This window comes from Ursus maritimus (assembly GCF_017311325.1).
Source record: "Ursus maritimus isolate PB19 chromosome X unlocalized genomic scaffold, ASM1731132v1 scaffold_X1, whole genome shotgun sequence".
NCBI classification, from domain to species: Eukaryota; Metazoa; Chordata; class Mammalia; order Carnivora; family Ursidae; genus Ursus; species Ursus maritimus.
Window position 1 is genome coordinate 31,357,436 of NW_024423319.1, and position 16,716 is coordinate 31,374,151.

The 16,716-nt window shown below is 39.7% G+C and overlaps 1 protein-coding gene across 1 annotated transcript in view; it reads right to left on the bottom strand.

Moving 5' to 3' along the window:
- The window catches only part of WDR44 (WD repeat domain 44), an 87,796-nt gene that overhangs the window by 18,030 nt on the left and 53,050 nt on the right, over positions 1–16,716 (bottom strand). Inside the window, exons 9-12 of the mRNA XM_008706953.2 lie at positions 13,820–13,926; positions 12,912–13,063; positions 9,187–9,325; positions 7,876–7,940 (exon numbers count right to left, since the gene is read on the bottom strand). Coding sequence (XP_008705175.2) covers positions 7,876–7,940; positions 9,187–9,325; positions 12,912–13,063; positions 13,820–13,926 — 463 coding nt within the window. The remainder of the gene's footprint in view (positions 1–7,875; positions 7,941–9,186; positions 9,326–12,911; positions 13,064–13,819; positions 13,927–16,716) is intronic.

Here is a 16,716-nt window from a genome sequence, read left to right on the forward strand (position 1 = left end):
ACATTGTTTGCCCCATCCACACCTCTGTGACTTCAGTCCCTTTTTTTTTTTTTAAAGAGAAAGAGGGGGGTCAGAGGGAGAGGGAGAAAGATAAACAAAGTAAACTCTGCACTGAGTGCGGAGCCTGACATGCGGCTTGATCTCACGACCCTGAGAACATGACCCGAACCACAATCAAGAGTGGGAGGCTTAACCAACTAAGCCACCCAAGTGCCCCTGTGACTTCACTTTCTACTCTTTCCCTTGCTCACCAGCACTTGTCTACCCAGGCCTCAATGCAATCTCTCTCTCTCTCTCTTCTTTTTTTTTTTTTTGGCTTTTTAAGTTTTTATTTTAATTCCAGTTAGTTAACATACAGTGTTAGGTTTCAGATACACAATATAAGGATTCAACAATTCCATATATCACCCGGTAATCATCACAAGTGCACTCCTTAATCCCCACCACCTACTTCACCCATTCCCCCCATAATACCATTTTTTGAACACACCAGAACTCACTTGCCATTCCTTCTGTGTGGAATGCATGTCTCCTTCAGACAGCCATATGATCACTCCCTCACTTCTTTCAGATTCTGCTCAAATGACAACCTCTGGGTAAAGCTTTGCTTATCCACCTTTACTCCCTATTACCCCACTTTAACTGCTTTATTTTTATCCATGAAACTTATCATCTTCTAATATATTACAAAGCTACTTACTTTGCTTCTCTGTCTCCCACCATGATAACTTAAGCTTCATAACAACAGATATTTTTGTCGTTTTGTTCACTACTATATATCATTAATTTCCTAGAACAGTGATTAATACATAGTAGGCACCCAATAAATATTTGTGGACTAAATGAAGACATAGTGCTAGACCTTACAATGCCAACTAGTGGAGCATAATGATTAACAGCGTAAGTTTTTCCAAAGACAGATCAGAGTTGGGTTCTAATTCTGACGCCGTGTCTACCAACTGTGAGAAACTGGCGAGTTGTTTAACATCCCTAGCCCTTCTTCATCTGTAAAACAGGGCTCTCTTTTTTTTTTAAAGATTTTATTTATTTATTTGACAGAGAGAGAGACAGCGAGAGAGGGAACACAAGCAGGGGGAGAGGGAGAGAGAGAAGCGGGCTTCTCGCTGAGCAAGGAGCCTGATGCGGGGCTCGATCCCAGGACGCTGGGATCATGACCTAAGCCGAAGGCAGACGCTTAATGACTGAGCCACGGAGGCGGCCCGTGTAAAACAGAGCTCTTAACAGTACCTCACAACAGTACCAGGGCTACCTACTGTGAGGTGAAACGAGTTAGGATATAAATTGTACTTAAGCAGAGTACATGGCACAGAGTAAGGGCTCATAAAATGTTAGCTTTGTTACATAAAATGATGTAGTATACTAAGTGCCTTCAGCAGAAATAGGAGCAAAATACCGTGGGGGCAGCGAGCGAGCATACGAATAATTATGCACTGGGTGAAGCAAGAAATGCTTTAGCAACGAGACTTGGGTCTTAAGCCAATTGGCCAGGCAAAGCAGAACAGTATATGTAAATACATGCAATCAACAAGGGTATGACATTTTTGTTGGGGTAACAATGAACAACTGAGTGGCTCAGAATATAAGGTTTGTGAAAGGGAAGCGTGAAAAATAACAATGAGATCTCTGCAAGACTGAGCCATGCTAAGGAATTTGGACTAAATCTATAGGAAGGGCGCCTGGGTGGCTCAGTCAGTTAAGCATCTGCCTTCAGTTCAGGTCATGATCCCAGGTTCCTGGCATCAAGTTCTGCATCGGGCTCCCTGCTCTGACGGGAGTCTGCTTCTCCCTCTCCCTCTGCCTGCTGCTCCCCCTGCTTGTGCTCTCTCTCTCAAATAAATAAATAAAATCTTAAAAAAACAAATATCTACAGGAAAAAAAGAGAACCAAAAACAGTGCTTAAACAGGAAAGGAACACAATCAGATGTGTTTTATAGGAAAGTAATTCTGTCAGCAATGAAGATGAAAGACTGGAATCTGGAAGAATAGCTATCACGGTCCAAAGTAAGATACAGCAGAGGAAATGAAAGGAATGGTCGAATTCCAAAGACATTTCTGAGATCAAGTGCATGGGATTTGGTAAGCAAACGTTGAAGGGAGAGAAGAGTAAAAAGCGATCATAGTTTCTAACTCAGGATATGGTATGGGTGTTAACTAACTGGCATCAAGTACACTATCAAAGGAAGACTTATCTAGGGAAAATGATACTTAATTCTGCTTTGGACATGTATTTTCATCATTGATGTCTGCTTTTCCCCATGCAGAGCTCCTTGACATGAACTGTCCATTGCACCTCTACATTTTCAGGGCCTAACACATGGTAGAAATGTTAGTAATTGTTGACTGACCCAAATCTAAATCAATGCATATTTTTTAAAGATTTATTTATTTTAGAGACAGAGAGAGAGAAAGAGAGTGCACACATGCATGAGGGGAGGGGCAGAGGGAGAGACTCTTCAAGCAGACTCCCCTCTGAGCACTGAGCCTGATCTCACCACCCATGAGATCATAACCTGAACTAAAACCAAGAGTTGGACACTTAACTGACTGAGCCACCCAGGCATCCCTGAATGCACTTTGTTTGTTTGTTTATTTATTTAAAGTTTTATTTATTTGAGAGAGAGAAAACACATGTGTGCATGCATGCAGGGTGGGGGGAGGGGAGAGGGACAGGGAAAGAGAGAATCTCAAGCAGATTCCCTGCTTAGCACAAAGCCTGATGCAGGGCTTGATCTCACGACCCTGAGATCACGATCTGAGCTGAAGCCAACAGATGGACGCTTAACCAACTGAGCTACCCAGGTGCCCCTTGATGCATATTTTTTAAATAAAATGCTGTACATGTACAATTTCACAAAAATTACCTCTCACCCCCTTATAGTTAACTCCTTTCATCCAAGTTTTAGATTCTAACAATCTTGAAGGGGATCAGACTGTATCACCCCAAAATATTCCCTTTGCATAAAGATTAGTTTGAGCTGAAGGCAACTGAGAAGAAACAGACACAAGAAAAAGTCTCTGCCCTCCCTGCTTCTACCTGAAAGCAGAGCATGAAATTCTCTTTGTGAAGGTGTCTCCCCTTTACCTCTTCCTTGCCCGGACGGCGAAGATAAATCTTACCTCTGGAGATAGTACTAAGTAATCCTTATCCTCCATTAGTTTCCCCCAATATTTTTACCTGGTCACAATTTATTGCCCCTAAAGCCCACCGCCCCCTTTTTTTCCATGTCACTTCTTCACAAACTTACCACTCTTTGTTAAAATCATATATAAGCCCCATGGTCTAACTGCTTCTTTAGGTATTCAGTATTTTCCTATGAAGGCCTCCGTATACATATATATATATAGTAAACTGTTTCTCCTGTGAATCTGTCTTTTGTCAGGTTATTCATGGATCCCAGCTGCAAACTCCTGGCTGTAGAACCTAAGACAGTAGAGCAAAATCTTTCCCTCCCTACAATCTTCTCTCAAAATTGAAAGCAGCAGTTAAATGCTGTAACACCCATACTGATGTTCCACTAATCAAGCACACCAAACACAGATTTAACCCAAGAAAAGCACCAATTCCAAGGTTAACAGCATAGTTACAACTTCTAGTTTCAAGTGGAAATTTTACAAATCTCTACCATAATGGAGCAAACTAGGCATGCCCTCTTCCTTTCTTCCATACATTTACTGAGCTACTTTTGGAAATCAAAAGGAATGGAGAGCATAGCAGGCAGAATTCTAGGCTTGGCATGACCAATGAATAAGTGAGGGATCTTTGGTGTGTCAATCTATATGCCCAACTGTACTACAGCTACTTTTAGGTACTCTATTTTACATGAGTGCAAACAAGAGTGAGGATGGAGTTCAAAAGAGATAACTGTATCATTATCATGAGAAAAGAAAAAAAGAACACACACATCAGGAAAATAAATGAATACACTACACTGTGTATACTGCCCGTCACTATAGCTAGCACTAGTTCAAAGACAATACCAGATACCATAATTCAAAGGTATGTGAAATAGAGGCCTCTTCTAACCATCCCAAATCAAAATGACAAAAGGAAAGAAATACCAATCTATTCTTGAAAACAACAGATATAAATGGTACTCTACTACAGGAAAAAAGCTCGGTACTCCAGGGGGGTCACTACTTTTTGTGTCAAAAAACTGCTATGCTCTAAAAGGCCTGTATTTGGGGCGCCTGGGTGATACAGTTGGTTGAGCATCTGACTCTTGGTTTTGGCTCAGGTCATGGTCTCAGCGTCGTGAGATGGAGCCCTGCGTCAGGCTCGTGCTCAGCATGCAGTCTGCTTGAGTTTCTTTCTCCTTCTCCCTCTGCCCCTCCCCACCCCACATATTCGCACATTCGCTCTCTCAAACAAATCAATCTTCAAAAAAATAAAAGGCCTGTATTCAAACAAGATTGGGAGTTACTTAGGTTTTTTGGGGGATGAGGTGGGGTGGATAGACGTAGTTAAGAATCTGTCAGAGTAGGGGGGTGCCTGGATGGCTTAGTCAGTTGAACTTCCAACTCTTGATTTCACCTCAGGTCACAATCGCGGGATCCTGGGATTGAGGCCTGCACTGGGCTCTGAGCTCAGCTTGGAGTTGGCTTAGTATTCTCTCTCTCCCTGTCCCTCTGCTCCTCCCCCACCCGACTCGTGCTCTCTAAAACAAATAATAAATAAAATCTTTAAAAAATATATAAAACAATCTATTAGTAGGACTGTTGAAATAAGAATACAAGATGGTACAAATAGTTCCTGTTTTTAATAATAATCAATGCCTGGAAGCTTTATGGTGAATTAAACTAATAAAAGCAAACCCTTCCCCAGAGCAAAGTTGTTAAAATTTTTACCGCTACATTAGTCAGTGAAGGCTTTATGAAGGAAGTGGGCCTTGAAGAATGGGCAAGCTCTGAATAGAAAGAAGGGAGATTACAGGCATCCAGATAAGGAGGGTAGGAACAAAGGCACAGAAGCAGAAATTCAACACTGATTCAGTCCCACCACAGTCAGGCACGGGGTTAGGTTTCAAGGACACTAAAATCTGTGAAGTGCAGTTTTTTGCCTTAAATCAGCTCAGAGTCCAGCTAGTGAGACAAACTGCCAAAGAAGACATGGTAAGTAATATCAGTGTCAAAATACCTATAATGTCCTGTCAGAACACAAATGAGGAACAATTTTGCCTGCCTGATTCAGGGAAAATATTAAGAGAAGATAGTTGAACTGAATCTTTTTTTCTTTTTGAACTGAATCTTGAAGGATGAATAGGGCTGTGCCCAGTGAGAAAACGGGACAGGGAGGGCACTGAGGGCAAAGCAAACAGCACAAAGGCACGAAAGTAAGAATGGTTAGGGTACAGACCTATTCCAGCATGGTGAGTAGGATGCATAGGCATCAGGCAATTAGAACTGAGTTAAAAAGGTAAGATGAAGGGACTCCCGGGTGGCTCAGTCGATTAAGCATCTGACTTCAGCTTAGGTCATGATCCCAGGGTCCTGGGATTGAGCCCCACATCAGGCTCCCTGCTCAGCAGGAAGTCTGCTTCTCCCTCTCCCTCTGCCCCAACTCCCGATTGTGCTCTCTGTGTCTCTCTCTCTTTCTCACTCTCAAATACATAAAATTTTCAAAAAAAAAAAAAACTGCATTTACTATCATAAATTTTTTTTAAGGGTAAGATGAGGCAATGTCAGGAAGGGCCTTTATTCTGTAGGTGACAAGGAGCCACCGAAAGATTTTAAACCACAAAATGGCATCAGCTCTGGATTTTGGAAAAAAGCTGGTGGCAGTATAGAAAATGAATTCGGTAGCAACCGGAGACAGAAAAAACAATTAGGAAGCTACAGCAAACATCTCAATGAATGTTGAGGGCCTAGATAATGTGAGTGACAAGGAAGAATAAGGGGACAGATTCCAAGGGCATTTGTAGGTGAGGCAGAGTGGACAGAAATTTATAACTCATCTGATATGTGGGTAAGGAAAAAAGTAATGGAGTATCTTCTGATGAAGTTAAAAAAGTAACTTATGGATGCTGATGCCATTAAAGGCTCAAAAGAAAGAAGCAGGGTTGTGGGTAGGTAATAAAAATATTTCCATGAGTGAACATTAACACCTAGCCCGTTACTCAAGCCAGACAGCTGGGGATTGTCTTAGGCTATTCACCTGCCACCCCAGCTACTCAGTCAGTAAGTGCCAGAGATCCTACCTCTTCCACGTCTCTCAAATTCAGCTTATCATTATGGTTTTTAGACCCACTGTTTCATAATCAAAGTACCATTTCTCTCCTGGGTTAATAACCACTTATGTGGTCTCCCTGTGTCTAGCCTGGAAGCCCCCATCTAATCGATCCTTTACAGTATTTACCAGAATGCTCTTCCTGAAACAAAAATCTGAACATTTTAATTAAGTTCCTGATTGGAACCCCTCAAAGCCCCCTCCCGCCTCCCCTGCAGCTTACAGGACAAAGTCCAAATGTCTTAGTTTAACACAAACGGCCATTTAAAATCCTAATCCTGCCTACCTCTCCTCCAACAATTACACAAGCCTGCTTTGCTACAGCCACATGGAACTTCTGGCAGCACCATTAACATGCCATGCTGTTTCAGCATCCAGGCCTTTGCACTGGCTGTTCGCGCTGATGCGCTCCTTCCTTCCTTCTCTCACACAGTTAACTCCTGGCTCACACACAAAGCCTCCAGGAAGATTTTCCTCACGCTCTGATTTGTTGGGATAACGTCTATACTTGTGTAGTCCCTTCTGTAGAATATTACCATCTAATACTAGAATTGTGGATCTATCTATTTCACCAGTCAGCATAGTTCCTGAAGGCAAAGACTATGTCTCATTTGACTTTGCAGAATCTAGCAGTATCTGGCACATGTAACAGGCACTCAAAAAACATTTGTTGAGGGAGTTCTGTTCTAGACTTATTAGCCGATGTGCTTAGTGAATACACTGATGGAGAGATTCTATATATACTGTTATATCAAAAGGGTAGCATGCTCAAAAAGACCCTATTCTTATTTAAAAACCATAAAGCTATTCTCAAAGGAAACAAGAATTATGAAGGTAAAGCCAACTCAGGACTGGAGGCAACAAATGAATATGTCAAATAAGGATGGCCAAGGACACAACTCTGAAAAACAGCACCATTTAAGTAGGAGAAAGAGGAAGAGACAGCAAGGGTATAGGAAGAGAACAAGGAAAAATAGAACCATAGAAAGCTGAGAGGAATATGTTTAGAGTAGGGAAACATTAGTGTCAAATACTATAGAGACAATGAAATTTCAGGAAAATACTGTTGAGCAGGTGGACATTTTAGGTTCTTTGCTTACATCACCCTTGTCTAGATCAATACACAAGAAGCACACCCGACAGCTTAGAGTAAGATTCTCCAGTTTGCTTTTTAGGTGTAAAATTGGTTATATTTAACCTTCCAGCTATCCGACCAAATGAGAATCATTAAGATATTTTAAACTACCTGAAACTGTGATAAAGCATTTATTAAACCAAGAAGATGGAAAAATTAAAATATTTCTATATCTTTTTTCCTTTCCTTCATCACTCCTTATTCAGTATCCGGTTTTTTTTTAAATTGTAACATGGATTTGAGGGGAAGGGATTTTGTTTTAAGTCTGCATTAGTAGTTTGGGAGCTGGAGTAGTATCATGCACTGTACGACAGCTTTTAAAGATCACAATTTTTCATTTACCAATTCTAATAGAAGAAACTCTTATTTCTAATGTATCTTAATTAACTGCTTTCATGTAACTGTAATTTCTGATAGACGATAAGGTATTTTATTTTATGGTAAACAAATCAAATTATAGTACTTAACAAGAGTAACCATAAAATACTGAACATACCCCTGTATCTGTATCAGACTTTGACGAATTCAGACTTTCCTGAGAAGGTGACGGGGACACACGCCCTAAAAACAAAATAATAATTATAAAACGGCTTGTACGTACGTACACACACACACACACACAAAACATCGATCAGAAATAATGACACAGGAACACCTAATTAATAGTCACAGAATGTAACATGCTGAAAAAACACATTTCTAAATAAGTGAAGCATTAACTCTTTGGGCACCAAAATAATGGTTTTTATCATTTTTATAAAAAAAAATCTTTATAACCATATTGTCAATTTAATAAAATATTGTTAAATCCTCATTATTCATAGTGAATACAAACAAGATGAACAATAAAGGGGCACAAAGGGTCTGGGGTGGTAGAAGTCTCAAGGGCCACTGAAAATAGTCTTTCTGTTCCAGGCAGGGCAATAAAAAAAAGTATTTTAAACATAGTTTAACTTTTTGCCAACCCATTATCATCTTCAATTATGTATTATAACACAATGCAAGCAATACCCACAGGGCCCCATTTGCCAGTTTAGTGGATCTCCCCAGATTTCTATGTTCCTCAAACTGGTGCTTCAAATATACTTTATACTCCAGCCCATGACTGCTTATTCTTCTTTCTCTCATCCCTTAACTTCTAGGTTTCAGCCTTAGTTGGCTAGGGTGAGGATGGGAGCTGAAAGGAGGGGTTTGTGGAGAAAATTTATTGCAGTTAAATAATTACAACAAAAGAATCCCATAAACATAAACTCTTATTTACATCATGTCTACATGCTTTCCTGGTAAGTTACCAATATACAGAAATATTTTACACAGTTGTAATCATGGTGTAAATACATCATGTTCTGAGGTTTCTCTTTGTCATTTAACCTTCTTTCATATACCTCTGATGTACTGACAAATAACACTTCCTTTTCATGGCTGGGTCTCCTTTTTTCTTTACTTACTGGATGGATATTATTATTCTCATTCCTTTTCTAAATTAATCAGGTTATTTCATTTAAACCCAGGAGAGAACTAAAGGTTGTCAGGGGAAACCAAGTGACTTTGTTCTCAACAGCTGATGAATTAAACTCTGCACTATATTTCAAAAGGGATAAAGTCAAAAGCTCTATGGTAGCGTTTTCTATGGGATTTAGATGCTTTTTTGGTGTTGACTTCTGTCCTACTTTTAGGTTTGTGGCCATTATTAAAAATAGTGGTTGCNNCAAATGGTTACCAGAGAAGAGGGCATTATTATAACTAAAATGTAAAAATACCAGATGTCTCTATAGAGTTTTAAAGCCCACAAGTAAATCAAAAATACCTTCAGTATTGTATTTCATTCGCATATTGTTGAAATAGTCAAAAGCATTTTTTAAAGCCCATATTCTCACTACATTGTCTTGTCCAGCTGAGGCAAGTAATCGGCCACAGTGAGAAAATTTCATGGTCCAAACAGCTCCCTATGAAAACAAAGGAAGGTTCAGAGTTATTACTTTAAAAGTTCAAACATTTTTTTAAAGATTTTATTTTTAAGTAATCTCTACACCCAACGTAGGGCTCGAACTTACGAGCCCGAGATCAAGAGTCGCAAGCTCTACCAACTGAACGGGCCAGGCACCCCTAAGAGTTGAAACATCATTTTAAAGCCAAAGTAAAGAATTATTCCAAATTATACATACTAAGATAATGCTCATATTACTAACACTACTTAAGGCCAACAGTTCAATGATGCCACAATAACATGAAGAACTTTTAGGAGAAAGGTAGGATAAGATAGCAGCAGTTTACCATAATCTAAACTAACAAGTTCAAGCCCCAAGCCTTGTCCCGAGGTGGCCAAAAATCATTGTAAAAACATAAATCCTACTTGAGGATTTCAGTCTCCTAGCTGAACATAAGGGGGAGTGACATCGGAGGAGGCAGAGCCCTCAGGATACCACTAATACCCTTGATCAAGGCAGAGGGAAATACTGGCCCATGTTAGCAGTGACGCTCGTGGCACCGGCCATTTACAGGTGTTAGAATCGTGTGGTCTCATCCTGTTTTTCTCGCCAGAAACAAGATTTCACAAGTATTGTTAGAACTCCCAGATACTGCTAACAATAGGGAAGTGTATGAGTATGTGTTGGGAGGTGGGGGTGGGGTGATTTAAAACCATGAACCCTTAAGTTGGAAAAGCCAAATGCTACTACAACAAATACTGTTATAACTACTATTACAACACATATCTGCAGATCAAAAAGATTATCCAACTTATGAGGTGCCTGCTTAGTTGGGAGACCATGCAACTCTTGGTCTCCAGGTCGTGAGTTCAAGCCCTATGTTCGGTGTAGAGATTACTTTAAAATAAATAAACTTAAAAAAAAAATAATAAAGATTATCCAAGTTAGAGGTAACCGCTCATTTACTGAAACAGCATTCATTTCCATAAAATTCAAGTATATGAAGAAATTTGTTACTGGGAACCTACAAAATGAGACTTTATTTAAAACTGGAAATAATGAACGTGAATTAAAACAGTGCAAGGAAGTTCATTAGTTCCTTAAGGAAGTTACTATAATCAAGTCAAATATTTTACGTGGAGATTATAAGCACCAAGTTTAAATTCCAATCTGGCTGCCATCTGATATATTTATCGTTGCTTCCTCCCAGTTAAGCCACATTTTGGATTTAAAATATAAATAGATACATAGATTCCCCCCAATCAAAGACCCACAGCATCATTTGTCCAGTCCAGGAGTCTATTAGCAGCTTCCCTGTGTTCCTACCATTTTCAAGGCATAACTGCAACATCACTTGTGCACTTTATACCCACTTTGGTACATTTTAACTCTGGTAGAAAACTTGTAACTCTCTCTCCTGGTTTTAGCTGCCATTTTACAAAATACACTGACCTACTACAATATTTGTGTTAATTATTTAAAATACACCCAGGGAGGGGCGCCCGGGTGGCTCAGTTGGTTAAGCATCCGACTCTTGATTTCAGTTCAGGTCATGATCTTAGGGTCATGAGATCAAGCCCCGAATCGGGCTCTGTGCCCAGCATGGAGTCTGCTTGTTCCTCTCACTCTGCTCCTTCCCCTGCTCACTCACTTTCTCTCTCTCTCTCAAATAAATAAATAAAATCATTTAAAAATATACTCAGGGAACGTTTTAAATGTCTTCCAAATTTAACTGCTTTACAGTCTGGTACCTTTACACAGCTTTCTTAATGATACGGGCCTACAGTTTACTTATTCAGTAACTTTCACTTCTTGAGGGGCACCTGGGTGGCTCAGCTGGTTACAAGTCTGTCTTCAGCTCAGGTCATGATCTCAGGGTCCTGGGATCAAGCCCTGCAAGGGGCTTCACGATCAGCACAGAGTCGGCTTGGCTCTCTCTCTCTGCCCCACCCCTGCTTATGCTCTCTCTCTCTCAAAAAAATAAAATATTTAAAAACAAAAACTTTTACTTCTTGATATTTGCAAGCAACATATCTGATAAAGAGTTAGTATCCAAAATAAAGAACTTACCAAACTTAACACCCAAAAACAAGTAACACAGTTAAGAAATGTGCAAAAGATACAAATAGACATTTTTCCAAAGAAGATATCCAGATGGCTAACAGACCTATGAAAAGATGCTCAACGTCACTCATCATCAGGGAAATATAAATCAAAACCATGATGACATACCACCTCACATCTGTCAGAATGGCTAAAATTAACAAAACAAGAAACAACAGGACCCTTTTGTACTATTGGTGGGAATGCAAACTGGTGGAGCCACTCTGGAGAACAGTATGGAGATTCTTCAAAGAACTAAAAATAAAACTACCCTACGATCCAGCAATTGTGCTACTAAATATTTACCCAAAGGACACAAAAATAGAGATTTGAAGGGGTACATGCACTCCAATGTTTACAGCAGCATTATCAATAATAGTCAAACTATGGAGAAAGCCCAAATGTCCATTGACCGATGAATGGATAATGAAGATGTGATATGTCACACACAATGGGACACTACTCAGCAATCAGGAAGAATAATATCTTACCATTTGCAATGACATGGATGGAGCTAGAATGTATTATGCTAAGCAAAATTAAGTCAATCTGAGAAAGACAAATACCATATGACTTCACTCATATGTGGAATTTATTTTTTTAAGATTTTATTTTCATTTGAGATGGAGAGAGAGAGAACAAGTGAGCACAAGAGCCGGGAGAGGGAGAAGCAGACTCCCTGCTGAGCAAGGAGCCGGATGCGGGGCCCAACCCCAGGACTCTAGGATCATGACCTGAGCCGAAGGCAGCCACTTAACCGACTGAGCCACCTAGGCACTCCCATATGTGGAATTTAAAAAACAAAACAAAACAGATGAACATATGGGAAGTTGGTGGCGGGGGGGGAAGGAGAGGGAAACAAACCATAAGAGACTTTTTTTTTTTTTTTTAAAGGAATTATCCATGAGAGAGAGAGAGCACGAGCGAGCATATGAGCGGAGGGAGGCACTGAGGGAGAGGGAAAGAGAATCTCAAGTAGACTCCCCACTGAGCACAAAGCCCAGTGAGGGACTCGATCCCAAAACCTTGAGATCATGACCTGAGCCGAAATCAAGAGTTAGATGCTCAACTGACTGAGCCACCCAGGTGCCCCAAACCATAAGAGACTCTTAACGACAGAGAACAAATTGAAGGCTGACGGAGGAAGCTGGAGGGGGGATGCACTAGATGAGTGATGGGTATTAAGGACGGCATGTGCTGTGATGAGCAGTGGGTGCTGTATATAAGTGATGAATCAATGAATTCTACTCCTGAAACCAATATTGCACTATATGTTAATGAACTAAAATTTAAATAAAAATTTAAAAAAACTTTCAGTTCTTGAACAATAATCCAGAGATAGACTCTGCATTACCTAGGCATTAAATCATTATTAATATTAATTTAATCTTCTTGAGTCAGGTTAGCAAAATTATATACATAAGAGGTACGCTTTATAGAAGCCAAAGTACTTCTCTCAATGAAAACAGAATCAATCCTGAAAAATATAAAGGTTGCTTACCATATGCTCCCCACTAAGATCTTGCACCACTTTGATCTGATCAAAATCGTAAGGTCCTTTGAAACCATGCGCTGCTTTGAATTTGACTGGTCTTGTATATGGCATTCCTTCATCATCACTTGACGAAGGATCATCTTGATCAGTATGAAACACTGAATAGAAAAGCAATATAGAAATCATCACTAGCTAATGCAGATAAAGCTACGATCAGATTTTGATTCTACTGTTTACTGAGAAAATTTATTAAATGGAAAAGCACTATCTATTACTGAATAGCATATTGGTGAAGGGCATGGGATCTGGTGCCAGACTGTCTGGGTCCAAATCCAGCTCTGTCATTTATTGTCTGTGTGACCACAGCCAAAGCACTGGACCTTTCTGTGCCTTGGTTTTCTCATCTATAAAATGGAGATAATAACAGAACTTAACTCATAGAATTTTTATGAAGGTTAAATGAACGAATACAGGTCCAAATGCTTAGAACAGTGTCTGGCACAAAATAACTACTGTATTAGTGCTTATTAAATAAAATAAATGAGTACAATTACAACAAAGGCACAGGAAGTTAACAGCTGTATAAATTTAGAAAATTTTCCAAATTTTGAAAATATTTATAAAAACTAAATAAACTTACAAAACTAATTTACAACTGATTAATGAACACTCATCTCTTCCAGGTTGCCACAGTTACAAAGTATGTATAAATTCAGGTTTAAGATGAACAAATTTATTTTTCTTCCTACTCATAAAATTAAGTAATACCTAGAATAACATGATTTACTGAGATGCTGTTTGCTACAAAGGTTTCTTACTTTCAGTAAAACAGAATGCTTCTTATAAATTATAGGCTAAATTTGGATGATTACAAATCAATTAAATATTCATTTGCAATGTTCTATTTCACTTACCTTCGTCTCTAACACTTTTAACTTTATTCACAGCACGTTCACCATATTCCTCTGCAAGGTGCTTTGCTCTCTTTACTGATTTTCCTAAGAACTTCTTTAGTTGAGTCCTTACCAAAAATACAAAAAAAAAAATTACTTTTTTTAAAAGATTTTACCTATTTGAGAGAGATCAAGCACACGAGCAGAAGGAAGGGCATTGGGAGAGGGACAAGCAGACTCCCTGCTGAGCAAGGAGCCTGACCCAGGGCTCAGTCTCAGGATCCTGAGATCATGAACTCTTAACTGATTGAGCCACCCAGGTGTCCCCCAAAACCAAAATTATTTATTAACTAACTGTAAAAGCTCAATAATTCACTGATAATCTCATAATTGTGACAAGTAAAGTATATTATTTTGAAATAACTCCTTCTTAACATAAAAAGTAGGCCTTTGAGTTCCTATATCCTTTGTTCTATGGAATAAATACGTTCAAGTCAATATGGCTACAAAGAAAACACAGACACTGCTCCCGGATGTACAAATGTACAATATCATATACTCTAAAGCATTGGTTTTCTTTTCTTTTTTTGAGACAGAAAGAGAGCTCAAGAAGAGGTTGGGGGCAGAGGGAGAGGGGGAGAGAGAGAATCCCAAGCAGACTCCTTGCCCAGAGAGGAGCCCAACAAGGGGCTTGATCTCAAAATGCTGAGACCATGACCTGGGCTGAAATCAAGAGCCGAATGCTTAACTGACTGAGCCACCCAGATGCCCCTCAAGCATTGGCTTTCAATGGTAAATAATAAATTGGTGGGGAAGAGGTGGGAGGGGAGTATTTAAAGTGCATGAACCTGAGACCCATCTGCAACTCATGATTTAGAGGGTCTCAGGTGGGGCCATTAATCTGCTATGAGAATGTCTTTGAGAAGACTGCTTTAAAGATAATTCTTGGGGAGCCTGGGTGGCTCAGCTGGTTGAATGTCTGAATCTTGACTTCAGCTTAGGTCATGATCTTGGGTCATGATACTGAGTCCCACGTTGGGCTCTCAGCTCAGCGGGGAGTCTACTTGAGATTCCCCTCCTTTCCCTTGGCCCCTCCCCCCCATCTGAGCTCAAGCTCTCTTTCTCCCCCTAAAATACATAAATAAATCTTAAAAAAAAATAAGAGTAATCCTTAAAAACACATTTTACCAATAAAAAAACTAGGGATGCCTGGCTGGCTCAGTCAGAAGAGCATGCGACTCTTCATCTTGGGGTTCTGAGTTCGAGCCCCACATTGAGCGTAGAGATTACTTAAAATCTTTTTTTTTTTTAAAGATTTTATTTATTTATTTGACAGAGAGACAGCCAGCGAGGGAGGGAAACAGGCAGGGGGAGTGTGAGAGGCAGAAGCAGGCTCCTAGCGGAGCAGGGAGCCCGATGTGGGGCTCGATCCCAGAACGCTGGGATCACGCCCTGAGCCGAAGGCAGATGCTTAACGACTGCGCCACCCAGGCGCCCCTTAAAAATAAAATCTTAAAAAAAAAAAGAAAAAGAAAGAAACTATAAAGAGGTATTTACTTACAGAATAAAATGTTTGGTACCCTATGATGGCCTTTTGTCTCTTCTCTTTCAGTTTGGATATTTGCATGCAATACAGTTAGGCTGAGCTTTACCAGGAGGTATTCCCAAACACAATGTAATGGAAGTATGCATCTCAAGCTTCCATAAATAGGACTTATTTATTGCTTTTTTAATAATCTCAGTCTCAAATTTCATATATTAAGATCATAAAAAAACAAAGCACAGTACATACATGATATTTAAAACCGAAACAAAATTTACAGGAGGAAATTTTTACCAATTCAGGGGAGTTTGTGATATTAAAGGGTAGTATCTGAAAGAGTTGCTAATCTATATATACAAAGATGTTCACTGCAGCATTATTTACAAAGCATGAAAAGTAGAAAAAAAAGCATAAAAAGTAGAGATAACCTGAGCTTTCATCAACAGAGGAATGGATAAGTTAAGTGCCAGTATATTCTTACAATGGAATGCAATAAAATAAATGAGGCAAACCTCAGTTCTTCCAAAGTACCAACCTCTTAGTCACCTCAGGCCAATGCACATGTTATTTCTGCCTGGCACATTCCTCCCCTGGCTAATTTCTACTCATCTTTTAGGTCTTGGACCAAACAGTTATTTCTCAAAAAAGCCCTCCTTGACTCTTTAGAGCAGGTTTTCCTGTTTTAAACTCCAATAGTACCCCATATATTTCTTTTATTGCAATTACTACAAATGTAGCTAGATCTGTGTAATTATGTTTAGTATCTGTTTCTCCTATTTAACTGGAAGCTTCAGGAGGGCAGAAACTATGATTGTCTTAACTATTGTATCTGTAGCACTGAACTCCCATATCTGGCTGATAGAAAGGCTATAATATATTTACTATTGATATGATATGAAGAAATGTTCATTACATATATTTTTAAAAAGCAAACTTGGGGTGCCTGGGTGCCTCAGATGGTTAAGTGTCTGCCTTCGACTCAGGTCATGATCCCGGGATCCTGGGATCGAGCCTTGCATCAGGCTCCCTGTTCAGCAGGGAGTCTGCTTCTCCCTCTCCCTCTGCTGCTACCCCTGTTTGTGCTCTCTTGCTCTCTGTCAAATAAATAAAATCTTTTAAAATAAATAAATAAAATAATAGGGGCGCCTGGGTGGCACAGCGGTTAAGCGCCTGCCTTCGGCTCAGGGCGTGATCCCAGCGTTATGGGATCGAGCCCCACGTCAGGCTCCTCCGCTATGAGCCTGCTTCTTCCTCTCCCACTCCCCCTGCTTGTGTTCCCTCTCTCGCTGGCTGTCTCTATCTCTGTCTAATAAATAAATAAAATCTTAAAATAAATAAATAAATAAATAAATAAATAAATAAATAAATAAATAAA